At 36.6% G+C, this 23,693-nt stretch overlaps 1 protein-coding gene across 2 annotated transcripts in view; it reads right to left on the bottom strand.

Moving 5' to 3' along the window:
* Positions 1-12,334: 12,334 nt before the first annotated feature.
* LOC139982456 (uncharacterized) overlaps positions 12,335-23,693 on the bottom strand; it is an 80,113-nt gene continuing 68,754 nt past the window's right edge. The window contains exons 16-19 of one of the 2 annotated variants that reach the window (XM_071995349.1): positions 16,921-17,018; positions 14,840-14,887; positions 13,740-13,765; positions 12,335-12,853 (exon numbers count right to left, since the gene is read on the bottom strand). In XM_071995349.1, coding sequence (XP_071851450.1) covers positions 12,817-12,853; positions 13,740-13,765; positions 14,840-14,887; positions 16,921-17,018 — 209 coding nt within the window. In that variant the 3' untranslated portion in view covers positions 12,335-12,816. Of the gene's footprint in view, positions 12,854-13,739; positions 13,766-14,839; positions 14,888-16,920; positions 17,019-22,022; positions 22,043-23,693 lie in introns of those variants that run through there. The other variant, XM_071995350.1, reaches the window with a different exon arrangement.

Genomic DNA, 23,693 nt, shown 5'->3' with positions numbered 1-23,693 from the left:
TTGAATTCATACAGGCGAAATTTGAATAAATGATGTCGTAATATTTCTTTACATCAAGGAAATTTACGAAATATGACGAATGTTGGGATACAATTCAGTATTTGAGTATTAAAATATATACACAACTGTAATTATTTATTCGAGTTCTCCAAAAAGTTGCATGCGCCATTAGCCCAATCAAACCCCCTTATTCCGAGATTACCACCACTGTGAGCGGCAGAGGTTGTGAGAGGAGGACAAAAGTGCGATCAAAGCAGTGATTACCACACTGAGAAAATGGCCTTTGTTTAATTTGAAAGGTTCAACGCTCCACATTTTTAAACATGTTGCTATGAACGGCAATCATCAATTAATTGAAAAGCACGATAGACAAGACTTATAGAGAAAATGAAAAATATAAAAAATAAAACAAGGAAGAAAGTATATCGAATGGGAAAAAAATGCTAAAATAAAGTATAGGAAAAATATAAATATATATAAAAGAAGAAGAGAGAAAATTGTAATCATATTGACAAAAAGACAAAACCATAAGAAAAGGCAAGGAAAAATACAATAGTATGCCTGATCCCTTATTTTTTGTGATAACTCTTTCGGCCAGACAAGGGTTGGGCGGTTTGTGAACACCCAGAGGCCTATCAAGTCGTTTCGTTTTATACCCGTTTTCTTTTGCGACTTCATTTACAGTTAAAGACCAAATGTCGGTTTCGATTATTCGACGACCGATCAATTTAAAACGGGATTTATGAATTATGGACGTAACTGATTGATTATCAATATTTCCCTTTGTTGGCATAACTCGTAGTGTCAAAATGATATATAATACCAGTATATCATTACTTTTGATATATACATATATATATATATATATATCACTATAATATTGCTGTAAAATCGCAATCATTAGCTGAGCGTGCAGTTTTAAGCAGGAAACAATTGTACAATTTTTCGTCAAAACGGATTTCAACGACAACATCAAAGAAATAAAATCGTTGAAAGTGTTACTCAAATAAAATACACAAGAATGTATTTTCCCTGGTTTACATTCCGTTAAGCCCTTTGCCACCGTTAAGAAGCGAAAAAAAATGTTGACACAACATGCATTTGCATCGTCCAAACATATTGTCTGTAGAAAAAGGACAGAAAGAAAAATGCATATTTTATAAATACAGTGTGAACATGTTGCCGTGTATGACTTTACGTATTTATTTATTAACATACAAACTGATTTCCCTTGGTGTTTGTGACAAGCTTGCGAAACAAATGTGAGTGAAAGAGGTTTAAGTACAGACTATATCCTTCATGATTAAATCTAAAGTGACTAAAGATTAGTCTCATCTGTGGATTTAAACAAATCAGCTCCAGATCTTCATCCCACTTATAAGCGTTACAGATCAAAAAGAAAGAAACTTAGGTATATCCTTTTTTAAGATTACGATCCTCCCAACGGTTCGCAGATATTACGAAATGCAAACACGATTAATTGCAACAATAAATGAAGAAATACCCGATATGTCTACATATTTGACAAAGTAGGCAGTTCAATTGTGGATCTTATCAGCGAATCTTACGAAATATGACCAGACGTTTAAGCAGTTTTTAATTTACCTTTCATTGAAGAATCGCTACCAAAATGATTTAACAAATGCGTGAACAATTCTGACAACCATTTCGTGCTCTTGTTACTGCATGGTTATTGGAAGAGTGAAGTTAATAAATGGTGCATTTTCTTACGAGAAGTATACGATGAAAGTCAATTGCTATCGTTTTGCGTTCGCGGCACACTCCGCAGAATGACGTCATACTGTGACATGTACGTTTATACGCTTTTACGCATCACGTTTGTGGTCAGTGAGAATCTGCTAACTTTCACATCAATTTATCTAAGATAGTGTCTCTTTCGACTAAACAGGAACCACGGTATTGTTTTGTGTACTAAAATACTATACTACATTTAAAGAAGAGAGACGTCCGTAATGGTTGGCAAAATGTGTGTTCCATACACTTTGTTTTCGGTGAGAGGCTTAGAAGGAAATGGCGCTGTCGTTTTCCAACATATTATATCAACGTGCATACAGTTTGTGCATATATTGCTGTGAGCGAGCGTGTATAACCGTATGCATGCATGCACAGGGAGGACAAAGGTCAGACTAAAACGCGATAGCTATATTAAGCCAATGTTAACTGTTGGTTGCGCCATATAGCAACTAACGTGTGGGAATTAGCACACTGCAAAGTATATACTTGTCTTAACAGTAGTTGCTTAATATGATATGGTACCTTATTTATGCCACCTTCATCAACGGAGATGAAATATTCAAGATAGAAACACCCAACTGTCTTCACTTATGTATTTATTATTTATTTATTATTTAGGTTTACAGTCTTGTTCAGGGCCAAGGTCCTCTCACACGACTTTACAACCCTGGTCATTGGTAACATTGGTAACTGGTCATTGGTAACTTGACACACCTTCACACCAAAGTGTGCACAATTCAATCAATATCTCCTGGGGCACCAAAGTGCACCACAACCACGTGTCCCCCGGTGGACTTTTCCATAGGGTGCAGCCACAAACCGGCGCACGCAACTATATTTACAAGTTACCCCGCAAGTCCCCATTTATACACCTGGGTGAAGAGAGGCAATGGAGATAAAGCGCCTTGCCCAAGGACACAACGCAATGGTCTGGCCAGGGCTCGAACCTGTAATACTTAGATCACAAGTCCACAGCCTTAACCACTTGACCACGACGCACTCACCAATTACCAGGGGGAAAAGAAATGGAAGAATCGAAATAATTTAGAAAAAAGAAAGAAAGGCGACAGAAATGAAATAAACCATGAAGGTATTCAGTTCAAATCAGTCTCAATTAAAAAGCTTTGCAAAATATTGCAAAGAACTACTATATCGACACACACATATATTTAACCGAGAACAATAACTTATTAACAGGAGGAATACTTGGAAGCATTCGCTAGGGAAATGTGCAATTTTATTTTAATTTAAATAAAGTCTCGACATTTAATAGCGAGGAGTGTATTATTTATACACTCCACGTACTTTATCTGGAACAAGGTTTGACGTCGCTCTGTGATACCTGCGTGATGAGATGGATAAATTATTATTTTAAAGTTAATATACAAAGTATGATTGGTGTTTCACCACAATTGCTACCTTCTCTTATGTTATATCACATAGCTTTCAATTCAATTCATTCCAAAAAAGCACAAACACAAACAAAAACCACAATAAATTTAAAGATGTATTCCCCTCTTCCTCTCTTCGTCTTGCCTATATCGAACACCGAATAAACAATTGCTGCAGGACATCCTGTACACAACGTAAAGTACGCCCAAACTCGTGTAACCAATATGGTGTAGTACACATTCTCTTTCGAAGGAACTTATAATATTTCACGAGACGTGGCATTTTCTTGATAACTTAGTTTTAATCTCAATGTTAGGGGACAAGGAATGAGATTCGATCAATTAAATTGGTTTTCCTGACGATGAACTATATACTAAATGAAAACAATGCGATGTCCATTAACTTATAAAAAAAAAAACACACCCTTAATATAGAATCAAACACGATATAAAAATTGTACATTGATATTTTATTTTATTGACCGACAGAACGAAGAATAGTTTTTTATTTACTTATTGATATGAAACCTTTAAACAATCCAACAAGCAGAATAATATTTCTATAATACGGGTCTTCCTTTCAGTCCGAACAATAAAGGAAATATTCTTGACATGTGAGAAAACAAATTGGTTTGGCGTAGTTCATGAAAGATTGTTACTTCATATGTATTATTATTTAAGTAAAAGAGATAATAAAAATATAAAAAATTTAATAGAAAAGCCAGTGAAGTACGTCTTATTTTCGTCATAAGTTTATAAGTATTATATACATGATTAGAGAGAGCGATTGAGTGTGTGTGTGTGGGTGAGTGTGTGTGAGTGCGTTTGTGACGCCCTGCTTGTAAACACGCTATCTCAAGAAGAGAAGGTCAGACCAATTTCATATTTAGTGTGTAGAAGTACCACATTAAGTACAAGAAGTCTATTGTTCTTGGTGGAGGTCAATTGGGGTCATCATGGGTCAAATTATGAAAACCTTGTAAACAAGATATCTCAAGAAGGGAAGGTCTGACCAATTTTATAATTGACGTGTAGAAGTACCACTTTATGTACAAGACGCCTATTGTATTTAGTGAAGGTTAAATGTCATTTGGGGTCACCAAGGGTCAAATTGTTAAAACCTTGTAAACAAGATATCTCAAGAATGGAAGCTCGGACCAACTTCATACTTAATGTGTACCTTATTAAGTTCAAGTAGCGAGTTGTTTTTTAATGGAGGTCAAAGGTCATTTAATGTCACCAGGGGTTAAATTGTGAAAACCTTGTAAACATGATATATCAAGAAATAAAGCTTGGGAGGACCTCATACTTAGTGTGTAGGAGTACCACATTGAGTAGTAGTAGCCTTTTGTTTTTAGTGGAGGTCAAAGGTCATTTGGATCACCAGTGTTTAAATTGTGAAAACCTTGTAAACACGATATCTCAAAACTGGAAGCTTAGGACGATCTTTAATTTAGTGTGTAGAAGTACTACATTAAGTTAAAGAAGGGTTTTGTTTTTGGTGGAGGTCAGAGGTCATATGGGTTCATCAGAGGTCAAATCGTTAAACCTTTGTCAACATGTACACCCTCACTATACATTACGTCAGATTCATGCAGAAAACTGTTCATGTTAAATCATCAACACCACAATGCATTTTTGCATTCTGGTAACATTGTGTCACATTTAAGGTCTGATAGAGCACAGCTTAGAAGTTGTTACATCCAAGCACATTTGTGATTCCTTTTCGGTTTTGTTTGTATTTTACTCACATGGTTCAGCTGATTATTGTTTTCAAGAAAAACAAGTACTGAAAACGTCATCTAACTGGCTTCTGTATTGCAACTGTTTTTTTTTTTCTGTCAATATTTTTCAAAGAATGGTTTACTCTTTGCATTACCGTATTCAATTGATTGTTGCAGATGAGGCCTGCATGAACAAAACTCGTGACGAGTCGTTCAACTACATTAATTAAGTAAAATCCACTGAGGATCTCATCCGTCACTGTCCAATATATTACATTCGCCAACATATATTGGGCAATAAAGGCTCATTTAACTGCTCAACCTTTTTGTAATGGTAAAGGCCACTGACCAATTTAAATGTAGTAATTGCCCAATACAATGATTTTTAATTCCCCAATTTAATGAACCCTATATTTGTAAAATCCACCAATGATGGGCATGATTTACACAATTAATTTAACCAGCAACTGTTGGTACAAACTTATAGTTATTTTATTTGTTAAAAATGTTACCCAACAACTGCATAAAGCCGTTAACCGATAGGTGTTGGTTAAACTATCAACAAACAGTGGAATTGCACATACGTGACCACTGTTGGATAAATAGGGGGTGAAATTGACAGATTTACATAAATCATTGTTTTTGATACACTCGTAGCTTTCCTTTGATACTCGATTTGTGTCATACAGAGCTTGCATCCTCGAGGAATAAGCGATCATAAATTCGAGAGTAATAAAAACTTTCTAAAAAGTGTTGTATATACGTTATTGCGGCGTGACGTCAGTCGAGGACGCTATGTTTCCGGAACGCTATGTTTACATTCTTAGACGTCTGAGAACACACGACATTACACTGTTGCAGTGCTCTGTAGTAATTGAGATTTGGTGTTTTGTTTTTACGTTAATTTATCTCGTAGCTGTTAATTATGCAGAGCCAATGTGTTGTGTTTTCCAAAAGATGATAAAAAATCGAAGAATTGCACACGACTAACACGACAAACTATTGCCAAATTACTTGTTATGACCATAGCCTAGTCCTCCTTGATGCAGCAAATGACGATGTTTTCTATTGGTTCCTTAATATTTTGCACAAAACTTAAAGCCAGTTGGTTTTAGAACAATCAATACTAGATCTGCAATTTTTCTTTTGTGGTAAAACCGGCGTTGTGTTATGATTTTACGTAACAGTGTGATGATACAATTACACGAGCTAACCTGTTATACAACGTCTATTAGTTTGGTCTAGACCCCATGTTACCACTACGAGTACTATGGAGTTGCACTTGCACTGTAAAGAATGTAACATTTTCCTTTCACTCTAAGTAACACAATTCTAGAAGCTTTGATACGTAGTTAAGTAGCAGGATCACCGACGTTCGAGGTAATTTAAATCATATTCTGGTCTTAATAACGGTTGTTTTGTTTATGCTCAACCGACAGTTTCGGTTAAGGAACGTCCAACTGTTCTGCTTGGGAACTTCCATCGGCAGCGACTCGTCTCGGCCATCGGCATCGTTTTACAATTCTTCTGCAAGGGGCTCAAATTGATGTGGAAAAACACCGATATCTTCATCATCCTCGAAAAATATTTCCTCTTCTTCCTCAAGAAAATAATTTTCGTCAAAGCCTGGGAATGTTTTGAGAGGTGAAGGCCCATTTCCTCGGAATCGGAAGATTCGGGAGAAAACTCTCAGTTGATGGAGGAGAGTGTGTTGTAGTTACTTGTACGAAGTAAACTGTATGACGCCTTAACAATAGAAATCGGGAATCGGCTTAGTCGGCTTTACTGACGTCATATGAACAACGGTGGTGAGCTTTGATTTTTTCACGAATGTCTGCTCGGGAGGTCTCTAGGGAATATTTTGACAGCGAGTTTCTGGCTTTTGCAGCTGCATCCACGGGAATTATTGAATGGGTGGGGTTGTAGTAATGTAGACAAACCATTCAAAGACATGGAAACTCATATTTTCATCCCCTCTTTAAGGTATTGGTTAATTTTTTAACCAACTGATTTTAGAGTGTATCGAAACATTTTTTTTTTAAGTTTGCGATAATTAGCATATGCATGGTTTCGTCAGATGAACCCATTTCACACTAAATGAGCTCACGCGATATACATGTTATACTGACAGACTAAAAGCGGACTAAATATTATGTTTGACAAGTTCCATTGTGTTGGAGATCGCTGACTTCATTAAATAAGTTAATGGTATAATGAAACCCGGTAAGTGATATCTGTCATTCTGTCACATGTTTGTTACTTGATCAGTGAATGCCAGAGAATGAGTCCTTAAAATGAAACCATTTCTTTAAGCTTCAGAGCATAATAAGTCAGACATATCGAACGTTTTGTCACTTGAGATTTTTTATTCCTGATTAGTTGTTGCCATTTGCTTTATTTATTCGGTCATGATTCCCTCTCACCATTCATTCCACGGTAATTACCATTACACTTTTATAGTAAATCAACTATAGTATTTGGTAAAACTAAAACTGATAAGTCTTATATTAAACCAATATATCGGTTTCTTTTCGGTAACATGTGAAGAATAAAATTCATAATTCATTTATTCGCCGAGAAATTTAACTCGAGACCACAATTTTGTTAAGGGAGGGGTTAGATGTGGGATCGGGCCCATGTAGCGGATTCCCGGGGTTCTTTTAAGAAAAAAAAAATGACGCTTAATTATGCATTTTGTGACATATTTATAGAATATAAATAAGGGTTATAAATATATGAGTCTAAGCGCGCGGTTGTCCTAATAAGTAATAGCAACTGTTAAATATGTGTAAATTTGAGACGGGTTTGGAGTGTACACCATTCACCCACCCCTCGCCCCTCCCTGACCCACGCCTGCCCCTCAAACACCCTTCTAGAGAGCAAACCATAACCAGGCTGTGCTTCCAGCAAACTGTAATCTGTACAATCAGCTGGTCATGTAGTGGTTTATAGTTCAGATCAAATAATGAAGAATAAATTAGCTCGGCCAAGGAAATAACTTCTCCATAACACCCGTTTCACTTTGTCAACACCATTGCTTGTGTTTAAAGATCGACTATGAAACTACGTCAACATATATTCACATTGTAGCAATATTCTTCGTAGTGCTGGTAGACTGTATTATCGAAATGCTAGGACGTTATTTGCAAATGTGATTGAATACGTCCCGTATAAACTGTGTGAATATATATTTAGCCTGAGTAATATCTGCCATTGCAACCATATTGTCACAGAGTCTATATTTACAGAAATTATAGTATCAAACACATCTGGATTATTTCGAACATAGTCTAGTAGCAATAGTGACACTAAGTCATTAAATAGTTTTAGTTCATCATAGAAAAAACATACAAACGAAAAATATCAAGTACACGATACAGTTCGATATGTTTAAATCATTTTAATGTATTTTAAAACAGACTGAGTTTTAATGCGCAAAACAAGATATAATACATAATTTGGAAATATTGACAACATAAGTTTACCTGATTAAGTTACTAAGTATATTCTGGCAGGTAGCGAGGCCGGGGTACAGGAATGTACACCCCAGTTCTCTCCCCTCTGTTACCATCATGTGTACAACTACTTCACTAGTTACAGGACATGAGTATTGTGCTCCTCCTTAAATGGTTTGGTGACACTTTAACTCAAAATGCCTGGCAACGGGTCAGAGTATACTACATTTTCATGAAAGGTGCATTTTACGAAAGGTTTCTACCACTCTGAGCAGTTCGCCTTTAAAGATTTATGAAATAAGAATGGCTTCATGTTGCCTTGTATTGGCTTCATTGCGACCCCAAATTTGGGAGGACGAAAGTGGCACATGTTGGTAGGTGTAGTCTTGATCCAAAGTTTAAGACATTCTGCAATCATGTTTTAGCAATGTTCTTCAGACACTCAGGACTATCGCTTGAATGGTATCATACTTAACAACCAGTTTGTATTAAAGTTAGTATGAAATGTAAAATGCAGCTTTTACATGAAGGATTATCATGTCCACTTAAACAATCAAAATATTAACTACTTTGCTATAAGAAAATAATAATTCAATACGTAGCTCTAGCGAGTATATTATTGAGTTCACTGCAACATTCGATACAATTTACTCATTGTAATAGTTATTAATGACTTACAACATATTACAACATTATTGAGATGCGCCAAATTAGGAAAATGTTTTAAAAAACAAAGCTATATACAGCATCATGACTTCTTAAGCCATTGTTATGAATAATGAAATGCGCGTCATTATAACAAGAGCATCAATGACGCAGTATCTCAATACTGGAAGTTTTAATTTTGATTCCTAATTTCAAATCTTTGCTCTGTCTCTACAATTATCAATATCAATCATGGTACAACAAATATATAGCTTGCATTTTTGCTACTTTGCCACGAATAGTCTCTGCAGGTTACACTTTATCCTGCTAGTCTTGCCTTTAGCGCTCATTGCCTGTTAGTCGAAAGAACGACGTTGCAAGGTTTAGTAATGTCATAGAATATTTAAGAACTTGTTTTTTATGTGGTATCCTTCATCTTGGGTCAGTCTCTGTTGGACTTTTTGGTCATATAGTTTGACGTCAATGACAACGGCCAAATTAGAAGAGGCGAACAACTCGACCATATTCTTGATGCCTGCCTTGAGAGCTAGTCCTGTTGACCTACTGTATGTTACTGTAGACTGTAGTGGTGAATACCATCAAAACTGTGTCCACTTATAGATATCAAAACAACCCACGTTTTTCCATCTCAATTTTTCTGACATGAAGATTTCATGGATTTATGACTTGGAAAAAATAATGTAAAAGAAGATTACAAGTTTTTATATGCAAGTGATGGGTGGCCTCCTCCTCCCATAATAGCCACCTCAGTTCCTCTCCATTTTGTTATTTTATTTTAATTCTTTGTACATTTGATGTCACACATTACAGGTTCAAAAGAAAGCTAAACATACTTCTTATAACCTTATACATCTTATATCCTTATAAATAAAACATAACCTTATACAATTTGTATAGTCTTATAAAAGTTGTGATGCTATGGCCGGCTCCTCTTTTATACGTACCCATCAAACAAACTTACCCTGGTCCTTCCTAGGAAAGCTGTCTGAACACCAGTACAATGCTAATGTGGCTATCACTGAAAGCCTAATAGGCCTAGGGGGCCTAGGCCTATTTTTTTAAATGCACTAGGCCTACAGTAAGTAGCCTTCAGAAATACAAGAATGTGTATACGTAATTACACAAATACACGAAGGGCAATCAAACAAACTTATCATGGTCCTTGCTCTGAAAAGCTACCTGAACACCAGTACTATCCTTAAATGGATGTTACAAAAACGAAGGCCTAATATAAATTAAATGCACTACGTAGAATTCAGCAGTACAGAATGTGTATATGTAATTAGAATGCAATAGACTACACCTGGCGTACCTAACTACAGTACAGAAAATTGGTCGTGAGGGTAGCCATTTTCGTATATCTAACATGTAGCTGCCATGAGTCATAGCCAATCTGCTAAAAAACAGACTTGGGGGCGGGGCTTAATCATCAAAAACGGACCTTTTTACTAAAAGTAGGGGCGGCAGCTCAGTGTTGTTTTAAGAAAGAAAAAATCATTTAAACATCAAATAAAGCAAATAAAAGCCATAGAATGTCATATACAGCTAGTAAAATTCTTATTAATACCTACCTGTAAACAACAAATGAAAGTTTAAAATGTTAATAAAATATATAATACATAGGACCCTATCTTAGACGATACCACTGTTGAAAGACAATTCTATTCTATTCTCTTTCATAAAACATAAGTTTTGGAGCGTGTGCAAAACAGGGTTGTTACAACTGTATTTCAGTCCAAATTGGCCCGATTTGGACATAAATCGGTGAAAAAGTCATAGAATGAGATAAAATTGTCGAATAAAAAATAGTAACTTTTGTTGGCCTACATGATATATGCTTGCTCTGAAAATTCCAGGGAAAAGAAATTTATATGAAGACGCTGAAAAATGTTTACGAGAAGAGAGAGTCCCACTTACTGTTACAATATCTCTATACATGTAATGTATAGAGATAAAAAAAATAACGTCAGCACTGATATTTCCAAATATGTCATTCCTTTGAAAGGACATCACCGCTGATGTGGAATTACAACATGTTCATATTACTAAAAGTTTCACCTCTGACATTCGATATTATTCCCAAATATTAATTTACACAATAAAATTGCCGATTGGGAAGCTATGTACAAAACACAATTTCTTTAGATCTTGATATCTTTCATTAACATTATCAAGTCATCTGAACAATTGAAGATCATGAAATTTCTTTAAAGTTCTAATGTTACTAAAGGTTCCAAAAGTAAGCGTACCTTCTTTCTCTATATCTCTCTCTGTAAGTTTCAAACACATTCCAAAATATCGAGTAATGCCACGATAGATGACGTAATTACAATGCTAAAGGACAGATGGTACGACATATTCTCCTTAAAGCTGTATAAATAATGGCAATTATTTGACCTTCTACCATGTTTAGGAAAGAGAGTAATTTAAACCTTACATACGACTAAAACTAAATTGTGCATAAAGCACATGAATATTGATAGCTAAATGACTCTTATAAAAGGTGGATAAGTTGCAGTAAAGATTGATTAATTTAAAGTTACCGTAAAAAAATCATAATCCATCATTTGTAAGCAAAATATCGTTCTGCTATTCTTTTAAGTGCCTATGCGCACACCTTGACTATGTAATTTATAATCACCATGTTTTTATACTTTTTCTCCTTTTTTCCCTTTGTTTGGTACAGGTGGTAACACTTTACTCGTAAACTAATAACAAATACTCGAAAATGCAGTAAAATTTCAACTTATTTATACTGTTACCTTTCCATTTACTATATGTAACACTATTGAAAACATTAAAATAGTATTCCTCTAATACAAAGATGTTGATTTTCGAGTCAACTTGGCTGTTGGCATTCATTGTTATATTCTTCTGATAACTTTAGATAGATAACAACTCACATACACCAAAAGAAGATACATTTTGGAAAAATGTGTATACGAAGATGATTTCAGAGTACTGACTACATTCACCACATAAACAATAATAATTAAAATTCAACCGTTATTAAATTGCAATTAATTGTTTACAGTTTATGTATCTTATATTAAGTATACATATATCTACAGGTAAAATTATTCAAGGATCTATCTGCAGTTTTTACCAATAGACTGTTCCTTATGTTATCTTTTTCAATCAACTTACTATGGAATCAAATGAAATCGGAAGCATTAAGGCCATATAGTCCTGCACAAAGTGTCAGGTTATGTTTACGAGCGAGATACGAGTCACGAGCACGAGTTTACGAGCACGAGTCACTCCAAGATTAATGTATGTCGTCCAGTTACAGAGTTGTTGACAATTAAAAAATCCTAATTTGGATTTTAAATATGAATGTAAAAGACTGACTTCGGTCAGCTTTGATAAGCCAATGAGGCTTTTTCGCGAGTTCCTGCTTGCAGGAGGATCCAAAATACATACATTACAAAAAAATATATCGAAATTCCATTAGGGACTTTTATCCCCTCTGGGTATCGTGAAGCAAGTTTCCATTACAATATTCATAGTTTTGACGTCTTTCATTGTTTTACTGTAACGCAGATTTATCTACAGAATATATCTGACGTCATGTTCACGAGCAAACAGTTCTTATTATGTCTAGCTACTTTGAGACTCGTAGAACTAACCATTACGAGGGTCCAAAATACAACCTTGCTAAGACTGCACCGCTAACTCTCTCGAGAACTTGAAGATGCTAAGAATGGCCATACTCGAAGGAAAGATAACTCTCTTTGAGATTCATGTCCAGGAGAAATTTGCGTTTTGTTCAACTCGACAATCAACGCGGAGCAGAGACGCTGTCGGCTACTTCGGCTTATGATCTTACGAGGCATTGTATGTCAGTTGCCAGTCTTCGTCGCTGTTGATAAAGTAAAGGGAGAGAGAGACGTTACCATATGTGTCAAATGATGACATCATTATTGAAAGCTGTTCTAAGTGATTCATGTTGCTTATTATGACTTTTCAATGCAGGCTGATAACCTCTTATTTTAAAACATGAACATGAAATCAACATATATAATCTCTTATATTGATCTCTACCCATTGAAACTATACTTTGCTTGTTCTCATCTTTAATGTTTAGGGTTAACCTTTTTTAAATATTTTCATGGAGAAGGGGGGGAGGAGATGATTGTTCAATGTACTGTGTATGTTATTTCTGATTTTGATTTGATCTGATTTACTTCACACCAAACTTACAAAATACAACAAAAAACCACACGGTGTAGGAATAACACAGAATGGTTTGTCCAGCAGACGTATTTCCACTGTGGTCCCTAAGTGTACATCTGACAGCAATCTATCCTCAGAATGTTGTATTTTTACATCCCCATGATTTTCATGGTGATTTTCACTAGTAGGTATTTTAAATAATTTGAAGGTTGATGAATTATGAGTGATTGGTGGAATAACAACAGGGATTCTCTGAAATTTACTTTTAATGATGAACTATATTTGCTTACCATTTGAATGGCTTACATCATTAATTAAACATTTCAGTTCTCAGATTCATTATTTTACATGATAGTCTAATTACAATTAAATCTGGACACAAAATGAATGGATACATTAAGAGTCTGAAACTTTTGCAAGCTAAATCATTCCAAAAAAAGGATCGTCGATTTTGTTGAACATAAACAGCACTATAATTCATTTCAATTTAACATTATTAATAAATGTGGGGACTGAGGGTTCTGTCTAGTTTATGACCAATCCTGGTGAGTGTTGATAAAGGCCTACTGTACCTGTAGTGATTCCGGAAGGCTTCGACCTAAGTAAAACGAAAGAATAAAGTAGATAAAATATAAATATTGGGAAAATAAATAATGTGATATTATTATTCGTTAATAGTGTGAGCTTAACTATATAGCATTAGAGACCACACAATGGAGATGTTGTGTATAGGTTATATAACAAGAGCCCAAAGGGCACTATGGTTTCTTGCTTATAAGCCTATATTTACAAGAGAGCAGAACTGTCCTACAATTGTTATTTGGATGAACACACATTATTATTCTCAAAAATATCACAAATCAACCTTTGGTCCTTTTGAGCACCTGTTGAGAACCAGGTGTCCGATATACGAGGGATATGCACTCTGTCCTGAATGTTAATAGCTGAAACATGACGTTTATGTTTGGAAATGATCCCTTACCCCATTCACAACTAGTCCCAAAGTATCAACCATGTCAGACCCTGTCAATGGGAGTTATTGCTTTGTTTATTAATTTGGTTTTGGCCGCTAACTGACCTTTGGTGACCTTTACAGGCACCAACAACACTTGGACACACCTTCTCACTATGGCGGATCTAAATACCAAGTTTAAGTTAAGTTCAACTTTCTTTGTTGAATTACAGTGTACTCAAGCAAGTGTCACAGACACACACAAACTTACACCCACCTCCCACACACACACACAAAGTTGACTACATAGGTTCTTTTTGCTAAAGCAAGGAACCAAAATGTATCATGATTAACTCTCGTGTAAATTTCCTTCAGGTAAAAAGTGAGACATTTAAAGGGTTGCACTGATTTTCTTTAACAGCACATGAAGTCGCAACCTAAATCAACGCCGGATATTCAAATAAATATGTATAAACATAACGTTTAGCTGTTTAGTGACAATGATGCAGAAATACTGCGTTTAATAGGCCTATGTCATTTGTTACACACAAACCTAAAACCTGAACAATCAAACCCAAAATTATCGATTACCAGTGGGAACTTGCAGAGCCTCATTCATCTCTACACCCTGCCCACACACACGCCTGCCCACACACATGCCTCCCCCACCCCCCCCCTCTCACACACAATTTCAAATCTGACGAATATTCCGTGTTTTACCTCATTTGCATAATCAGCATCCGTCAGCTCTTCCCCAATATTCAACTTCTGTAATTAAAGCATATACAAGTTGTTAAGGAAAATGATATTCAATCAGGTGCGATGCCAGATCATTATAGAGGCAGAAGGGGGGTGGGGGTTGCAATGTTTGCCGACTAAAGATGAAAATACCGGCAGGATGTGTTGATAAACGAAGCATGAGTCCAACGGATTAGGGCCCAGTGGGCAGGTGTCCGCTGAAGCCTGAAAGTCCCATAGTTGGGGTCAATGCTCACATAAATGCTGAGGTTTACGTTATTTCTCTGCTAAAATGGGGCTTACTTCGACCTATACTATAAGTTGCATATAAGTTTTAAATGAAATAGGGAATTGTCTACATAACCATTCCAATCTCCTCCCCACCCCTGCACCACGCCCCTTTCTTTTGTCTTTTCCATTCTCCGTCCTTCTCTTCAGTGGCGTACTTAGTATAGTTGGAGCCCCGGGCGGATCCTTCCCTTGTCACCTTGTGCAGGGAATGCTACACTGACGTAGGGGTATAAGTGGAGAATTGTTGAGATGTTAGGTGGCTTGGATGCAAAATGGTGCTTTTGGCAAAGCGTTGAACTGCTTATATGTTTAGGATTTCTTATTCTTCAGTGAATGTTTCTCAACTTTTCCTTTTGTTTGATCATCATATTAATTTTAGTAGACAATTCAGACTGACATAAACAACAACAATGATTAACAAAAAATTGAAAAATGTCCTCCTTTCGTTTAAAGCTAGCCACTTTTAGCATCCCACATAAATATATATATATTTTTTGATTTGTTGATTATTATAATTTTCTTTGAGGGGGGAGGGGCGGTGGTATGGCAACCCCCTTACTAGTACCCGGGGCGGGCCACCCCCTGCTTAGTATCTACTGCCTCTCTGTTCTCTCTCCTTTCTTTATTCTTTCTTCTCTTATTCCCTCTTTTTTTTCTTTCCTTCATTTTGCTGACTGGTACAAAATGTTGTCAAATGCATTGGTGAATGGGAAGGGGAGGGGGGGGGGTGGGGGGATGCACAGCTGCACACCCCATCTACCTACAGCCATATGTTCAATGCATACTAATATATATGAACACCAATTGGGGGGGGGCTTCACACCAGCACACACCCCCTAGTACAGCCATGTGTTCAATGGTTATTTCTGTTATTTGGTTACTTACCGTAGCCTTGTCTCATCTCACTATAAACATTTATCAACAAAAGTCGATATGTGCAACATGAACATTTTAGTATAGGGTGTTTTCATATGACGGAAAAAAATCATATAGTAGCAGATACTTTAGTTGGTTGTTAGAACTTTTGTTCTATAATTTCTTTGGCATGAAAGTGTTCTAGTCGTCTTTTTGGTTAATGACGTCATGGTTATAGCTAACTCTTCTGTACTTTAAGATGGCAGTGATTGCAACCATTTAATATTGAATTATCATTTTGTATTAACTTTGGTTTGATATTTAAGGTAGAAGACGGGAATGAAATAAGTCATAACAACTAGGAATTTACAATGGTTAACCATAATATGTTAGACTTTCTTGACTTGTATCCAAACGATTTACTGCAGGAAATGCATAGAAATATTATAATCTTCTGGTAAGACCATAGATTCAAATGAAAAATTTAAAACTGTATAACATACAGTACTTAGATTATTGAAACTGTCTTCACAGTCCACTTCTATTCCGAATGCCATGAACATGGAATTTCAGTAATTTAAAGTGAATTTAAACTCGGAATTTCACATTTATGAATCTGCCTGATGTGTGAGCAAAATGGATGGTGGTGGAGGTGGGCGGTACATATGTGAAGGAAATCCCTACAAGATGGGGCCGTATCTGTATGATTTCGGAAATTAACGCCGGGAAGTCAACTTCTTAAACCAATAACCTCACACTCATAAAGAGCAACAGGTATGTGTATCTGCACTCCGTCTGGAAATGTCTTAACGCTTTAGTGTTGAAAGCAAACTGATGGCAACAACTATAATGCATACTAAAGGATGAATTTATGATTTATGATTTACACGTAATGATAACTCACACGCATTACTTACAGGAAAGAATGACTCAGGATCTTCGTCCAGAAGCCAGCGACTAGTCTGAAGATCCAGACGATAATTGCGTTCCTTATCTTCGTAAGGATACCAGAAAACTGTAAAATGGATAGAACAGAAGACTATAGTCAATATTGTAACTTGACCATGCATGCCATAATTGAGAAACTGGGAATTCGTAGTTAACTTACCGTAGGGACCATCATCCTCCCATCCCCTACACCCAACCATCCCTTCACCCCGTCACGTACTAGTGTTCGACCGATTGTATGATAATCGGTTTTACCGATTACCGGCCCGCGGGCCGATGCCGATTACCAATTATTTCATCATTTTCGTGGAACTGGCCTAAAGTATGATTATCAAATTCTAGGCCAATACAATCAAAGATGTAAATGAACGAATTAACGTTTCACAGTAAAGAGTAATTGAGCAAATAAAGAACACCGCAATACATACATAGGGCGCTGTACATTTATATCGAGGAGTCGCAATATTGCAATCCCGCCACAACACAGTAATTGACAGTGCTGTACAGACTACAGAAGGAGGAAAATAGTAGCCATTGGCTACGAAATGAGAAAACAAGAGCCCAAGGGCACTGTGGTTCCTTGCTTGGGGTATATGACAATACACATAATATTATAAAGCAAGATTGGGCTCAAACAGTCCAAGTAATTGTGGTCCTACATGTACGCATAAAGTAACCAACACTATAGCCAACACTTTTGTGATCACAAAATGTGATCGGATTTTTTATCAAAAGGCACTTTTGAGATCTAAATATGGCGTCGAAAATGTAAGAAATATAAGAGACCTACAAGCGTGTCAACAGATATGATAACATTGGTGACCTCAGATGACATGACCTTTAAGTTTCAAAATGTTCCACCACCCTGTTCACAACTTGTCCCAAAATATCAACCATGTCACACCTTGGCATTGAGATTTAATTGCATTAAATTAAAAAAAATTAACTTTGAACTTGTATACATAACTTCACACACAAAGGTCAGCCGAAGGTCAAGCAATTGACAATTTTGATCGGTGAGACCTAAATAGAGCATGACTGTAAAAATTCAAACAGTTTTCTTTGCCCATTTCCCCCCCCCCCAAAAAATACTACTTTTTTAACATTAGCTGACCTTTGGTGACGTTGGACCACATGACCGTTAAGTTTGAAAATATTCCCCTATACCATTTGCAACTTGTCCAAAAAAATAAACCTTGTCACACCTTGGCACTGGGAGTTATTGCATTAAATGTGTGAAAATTAACTTTGACCTCATATAACTTCGCACACAAAGGTCACATGGGGGTCAACCCATTGACATTTATGATCAGAAGGTACCTTTAACATCTGAAAATAGCATCGAAACTAAAAATCCACAAAACACGAAAAGATCACCAGAGGTCAAATTGAGGTCAAGGGTCATCCAGATGCGGGTCGACAATTGGATTACATTGAAGCAACTACCAACCCTAACAGACAATTTGTTCTCAAGTTATCGCATAAATACTAGTTTTTTATCATTAATTGACCTTTGGTGACCTCGGATCACATGAAGCTTAAGTTTGAAAATATTCCCCTATACCATTTGCAACTTGTCTCAAAATATCAACTGTGTAACACCTCGGCACTGGGAGTTATTACACTAAATGTGTGAAAATTAACTTCGACCTCATATAACTTCGCACACGAAGGTCAGACGGGGGTCAAACCATTAACATTTATGATCAGAAGGTACCTTTAACATCTGAAAATAGCATCGAAACTGTAAAAATCCACAAAACACGAAAAGGTCACCAGAGGTCAAATTGAGGTCAAGGGTCATCCAGATGCGGGTCGACAATTGGATTACATTGAAGCAACTCCCAACCCTAACGGACAACCTGTTCTCAAGTTATCGCAAAAATACTAGTTTTTTATCATTAATTGACCTTTGGTAACCTCGGATCACATGACCCTTAAGTTTGAAAATATTCCCCTATACCAATTGCAACTACTCCAAAAATATCAACCTTGTCACAACTTGGAACAGGGAGTTATTGCATTAAATGTGTGAAAATTAACTTTGACCTCATATAACTTCGCACACATAGGTCAGACGGGGGTCAACCCATTAACATTTATGATCAGAAGGTACCTTTAACATCTGAAAATAGCATCGAAACTGTAAAAATCCACAAAACACGAAAAGGTCACCAGAGGTCAAATTGAGGTCAAGGGTCATCCAGATGCGGGTCGACAATTGGATTACATTGAAGCAACTACCAACCCTAACAGACAATTTGTTCTCAAGTTATCGCATAAATACTAGTTTTTTATCATTAATTGACCTTTGGTGACCTCGGATCACATGACGCTTAAGTTTGAAAATATTCCCCTATACCATTTGCAACTTGTCTCAAAATATCAACTGTGTAACACCTCGGCACTGGGAGTTATTACACTAAATGTCTGAAAGTTAACTTCGACCTCATATAACTTCGCACACGAAGGTCAGACGGGGGTCAAACCATTAACATTTATGATCAGAAGGTACCTTTAACATCTGAAAATAGCATCGAAACTGTAAAAATCCACAAAACACGAAAAGGTCACCAGAGGTCAAATTGAGGTCAAGGGTCATCCAGATGCGGGTCGACAATTGGATTACATTGAAGCAACTCCCAACCCTAACGGACAACCTGTTCTCAAGTTATCGCAAAAATACTAGTTTTTTATCATTAATTGACCTTTGGTAACCTCGGATCACATGACCCTTAAGTTTGAAAATATTCCCCTATACCAATTGCAACTACTCCAAAAATATCAACCTTGTCACAACTTGGAACAGGGAGTTATTGCATTAAATGTGTGAAAATTAACTTTGACCTCATATAACTTCGCACACATAGGTCAGACGGGGGTCAACCCATTAACATTTATGATCAGAAGGTACCTTTAACATCTGAAAATAGCATCGAAACTGTAAAAATCCACAAAACACGAAAAGGTCACCAGAGGTCAAATTGAGGTCAAGGGTCACCCAGATGCGGGTCGACAATTGGATTACATTGAAGCAACTCCCGACCCTAACAGACAATTTGTTCTCAAGTTACCGCAAAAATACTAGTTTTTTATCATTAATTGACCTTTGGTGACCTCGGATCACATGACCCTTAAGTTTGAAAATATTCCCCTATACCATTTGCAACTTGTCTCAAAATATCAACTGTGTAACACCTTGGCACTGGGAGTTATTACACTAAATGTCTGAAAATTAACTTTGACCTCATATAACTTAACATACAAAGGTCACCTTGGGTCAACTTATTGACATTTTTGATTGATGAGACCTAAATTAGAGCATCAAACTATACAAATTCAAACGTTTTTTCTTTGCCCATTTTCTGCCCCCAAAATACTAGTTTTTTAACATTAATTGACCTTTGGTGACCTCGGATCACATGACCGTTAAGTTTGAAAATATTTCCCTATACCATTTGCAACTTGTCCAAAAATATCAACCATGTCACACCTTGGAACTGGGAGTTGTTGCATTAAATGTCTGAAAATTAACTTTGACCTCGTATAACTTTGCACACGAAGGTCACACGGGTGTCAACCAATTGACATTTTTGATCGGAAGGTACCTTTGATATCCAAATCTAGCATCAAAACCAAACATTTCCTTTTTTGCTCGTTTCTTCCCAAAATAAGCACATTTTTTCTAATGTGACCTTTGACCTTTTGACCTTGGTTTCAGATGTAGTTTAATCTCCTGATTCCAAAAAACAACACGACAAGTCTGTACAACCATCCTAACTCCGACCGAAAAACTTTGACCCCATATAACTTCGCACATAAAGGTCACACGGGGTCAACCTATTGACATTTATGATCAGAAGGTACCTTTGACATCTGAAAATAGCATCAAAATTGTAAAAATCCCCCAAAACACGTAAAGGTCACCAGAGGTCAAATTGAGGTCAAGGGTCACCCAGATGCGGGTCGACAATTGGATAACATTGAAGCAACTCCCAACCCTAACGGACATTTCGTTCTCAAGTTATCGCAAAAATACTAGTTTTTTATCATTAATTGACCTTTGGTGACCTCCGATCACATGACCGTTAAGTTTGAAAATGCTCCCCTAACCAGTTCACAACTTGTCCCAAAATATCAATCTTGTCACACATTGGCACTGGGAGTTATTGCAGTTTTAATATTTTCGGTTTTTGGACCATAACTGACCTTTGGTGACCTTTGTGGGCACCAGAAACAATAGGGCACACCTTCTCCATATGGCGGATCTATAGTCCAAGTTTGGCCTCAATCCAACATTCCCTTATTGAGATAGAGCGTACCCAAGCAAGTGTCACAGACACACACACACACATACATACATACATACACACATACACACACACACACGCCAACCTGACTGCATAGGTTCCTTTTGCTAAAGCAAGGAACCAAAAACAGGTCAGGGACAGCTCTGACATCTGGTATAATAACTAGTGTTCAAACGATTATGCATAACAGAAAATACCGATTACCGATTATTTTTTTTCATAATCGTACCGATTCCCATTTCTTGAAAAAGAGCCTATATCCCGTTTATACGAAATCGGCAATAAAGGTTGTGATAGAAACATTTATTGTTGTGATTTTCCTGTTTCTTTTTGCTTTCGTTGTAATACAATGCTCTTAGGTATCCTTTTGTATGTACCAAATTACCTCTGGGGTTTCTCGGAAAGATTTTTTTTTTTTTTACAATTTCCAAAATACGAAAATATGACATCCTACCTAGTCAGCACTGTGCTAAGCGAATGGTCTAACCGGCCACCTCGACGTGTATGTCACCTGTTAATGGCTTGAAATGGGCTAAAAATAGATACTCAAAATATCCATCTCAAAAAGCATCTCAGACAAACCATCCATCTTCAATCTTTACCAAAATGTAAATTTTAATTACATATTGCCTACATTCCGACATTATTTTGAACTTATTTTCATTATTATACCGTTTATGAACAAATAGAAATGTTACGAACTTGAAGTTAAACATACCTATTTTTTCCTTTTCAACTCCATTCAAGTTGAATTAGAAAATGTATGCTCAGGCCAATCAAACTGAAAAGCAAATCGTACCATCCTAACTTGTTTAAAATTACTCTAGAATGTTACCAGATGTAAAGAAATAATAACAACTAGAAACTACTCCAATATAAAATGCAACATTCCCTCTTTAAGACATAGCACATACCTTCCAAACAAATGCCGATTTCCAGCAAACTGAAAGTTTTAAACTAAGCTACGCATTTTTTTTGCAAACCGACGGTTAGGCTCAATTTCTCATTGACCTAGTGTGGTTGTTAGGCTAACATGTGGTCGAAGGTTGCAGTATTTCATTAATATTTTAGTTTTAGCTAATTGCATCACAATTTCAGCGAATAAAGAAATGCCTATGCTAGATTTTCCGGTTTACTACGTGTGGTGTTGTATATTTTTATTTTTTATTTGCGACACATCTAGAGCGAATAAACAGATGGCTAGGTTAAATTTCCATATTGACTTAGTGTGAAGTAAGGCTACCATGTGGTCGGAGATTAGTGGGGATTTTAGGTTATTGTCGCTGGTACTGAAATTGCTTCGTGGAGGCCGTAATTTGCCAGTGACTGTGCCGAAAGTTCCCGGTGTTCGTGCACGACCCTTCCGCACTGCTTCAAATTTGATGCGTGATTGTGAGAACTGTTTGCGCGATTCGCGCTGCAACTGCAAACCCTAGCTAAAGCAAACGCATGTCACAATTAATTTTACACAGACACCTGATATAACGAGGGCGATTTTCTTATAGTTCTCTTTTCTTTTTCGCACTCATAATTGTGCTTTAGGAGGGCTTTTTAGCACTTGCGAGGGCGAATCGCCCGTCGCCCCCGCTTATTTCCGACCCTGTCCTGCACATTCGTTAATTCGCGAAATTGGTATTGTTACCATGCTTACTGTGCCGAGAAATATAACCACGAGGGAAGCTAAATCGGCGACCCTGGCAGCCTAATTTGATGAAATTACATTGTGAAAGACGTACAGAGGGTGTCATTATTTAATATTTCGTAGTAAAAGAACAAACCTAATACATCGGTTGATATTTTCAACTTCCATATGTTTTAAATAATGATAATTTCACCTTCCATATGTTTTTGAATAATCGGTATGACATAACTGGTATTCCACGTAACTTTTACCGATTCCGATTATGTTCCGATTATGCAATAATGGTACCGATTCCAATTCCGATTCAGTTAATCGTTTGAACACTAATAATAACCATTATCCGTGTTGCACTCCAACTAAAGTAAAGTGAAATGTATATCGCACGGAAATAAAATATTCGTTATTTCGTAATCTGATATCGAAATATATAATCTGATTTGAAAAATAATGTATGAAAGTAAGTTACTTTAAAGCATTCTCTTACACATGCTCTTTAGTGGATAAGCAGGTTGCTAACAGTTTCATTTTATCATGAAAAATAAAACAATCCCAAGTTTTCAATTATTAACATCCGTGAGGGAAACCTTCCGATCGAACGTTGTTTCAAACGATCATACACAGTAAGTCAATGGCGCTTGTCCATTGACTTAACTGCATATGGGAGAAATCACACACTAACGTCCTATTGACTTTGTCGCTAGATATTAGACTTGCTTTAGTCGGTTGCGGTATGGGAGTTCAGTTACTGCAACGGGGTTATTTTAGCACGTATGGTATATGCGGTCAGGAA

This window comes from Apostichopus japonicus, chromosome 16, assembly GCF_037975245.1.
Source record: "Apostichopus japonicus isolate 1M-3 chromosome 16, ASM3797524v1, whole genome shotgun sequence".
Classification (NCBI taxonomy): domain Eukaryota; kingdom Metazoa; phylum Echinodermata; class Holothuroidea; order Aspidochirotida; family Stichopodidae; genus Apostichopus; species Apostichopus japonicus.
The sequence above is the reverse complement of the archived record's forward strand: the minus strand, read 5'-3'. Positions and strand labels throughout refer to the sequence as shown.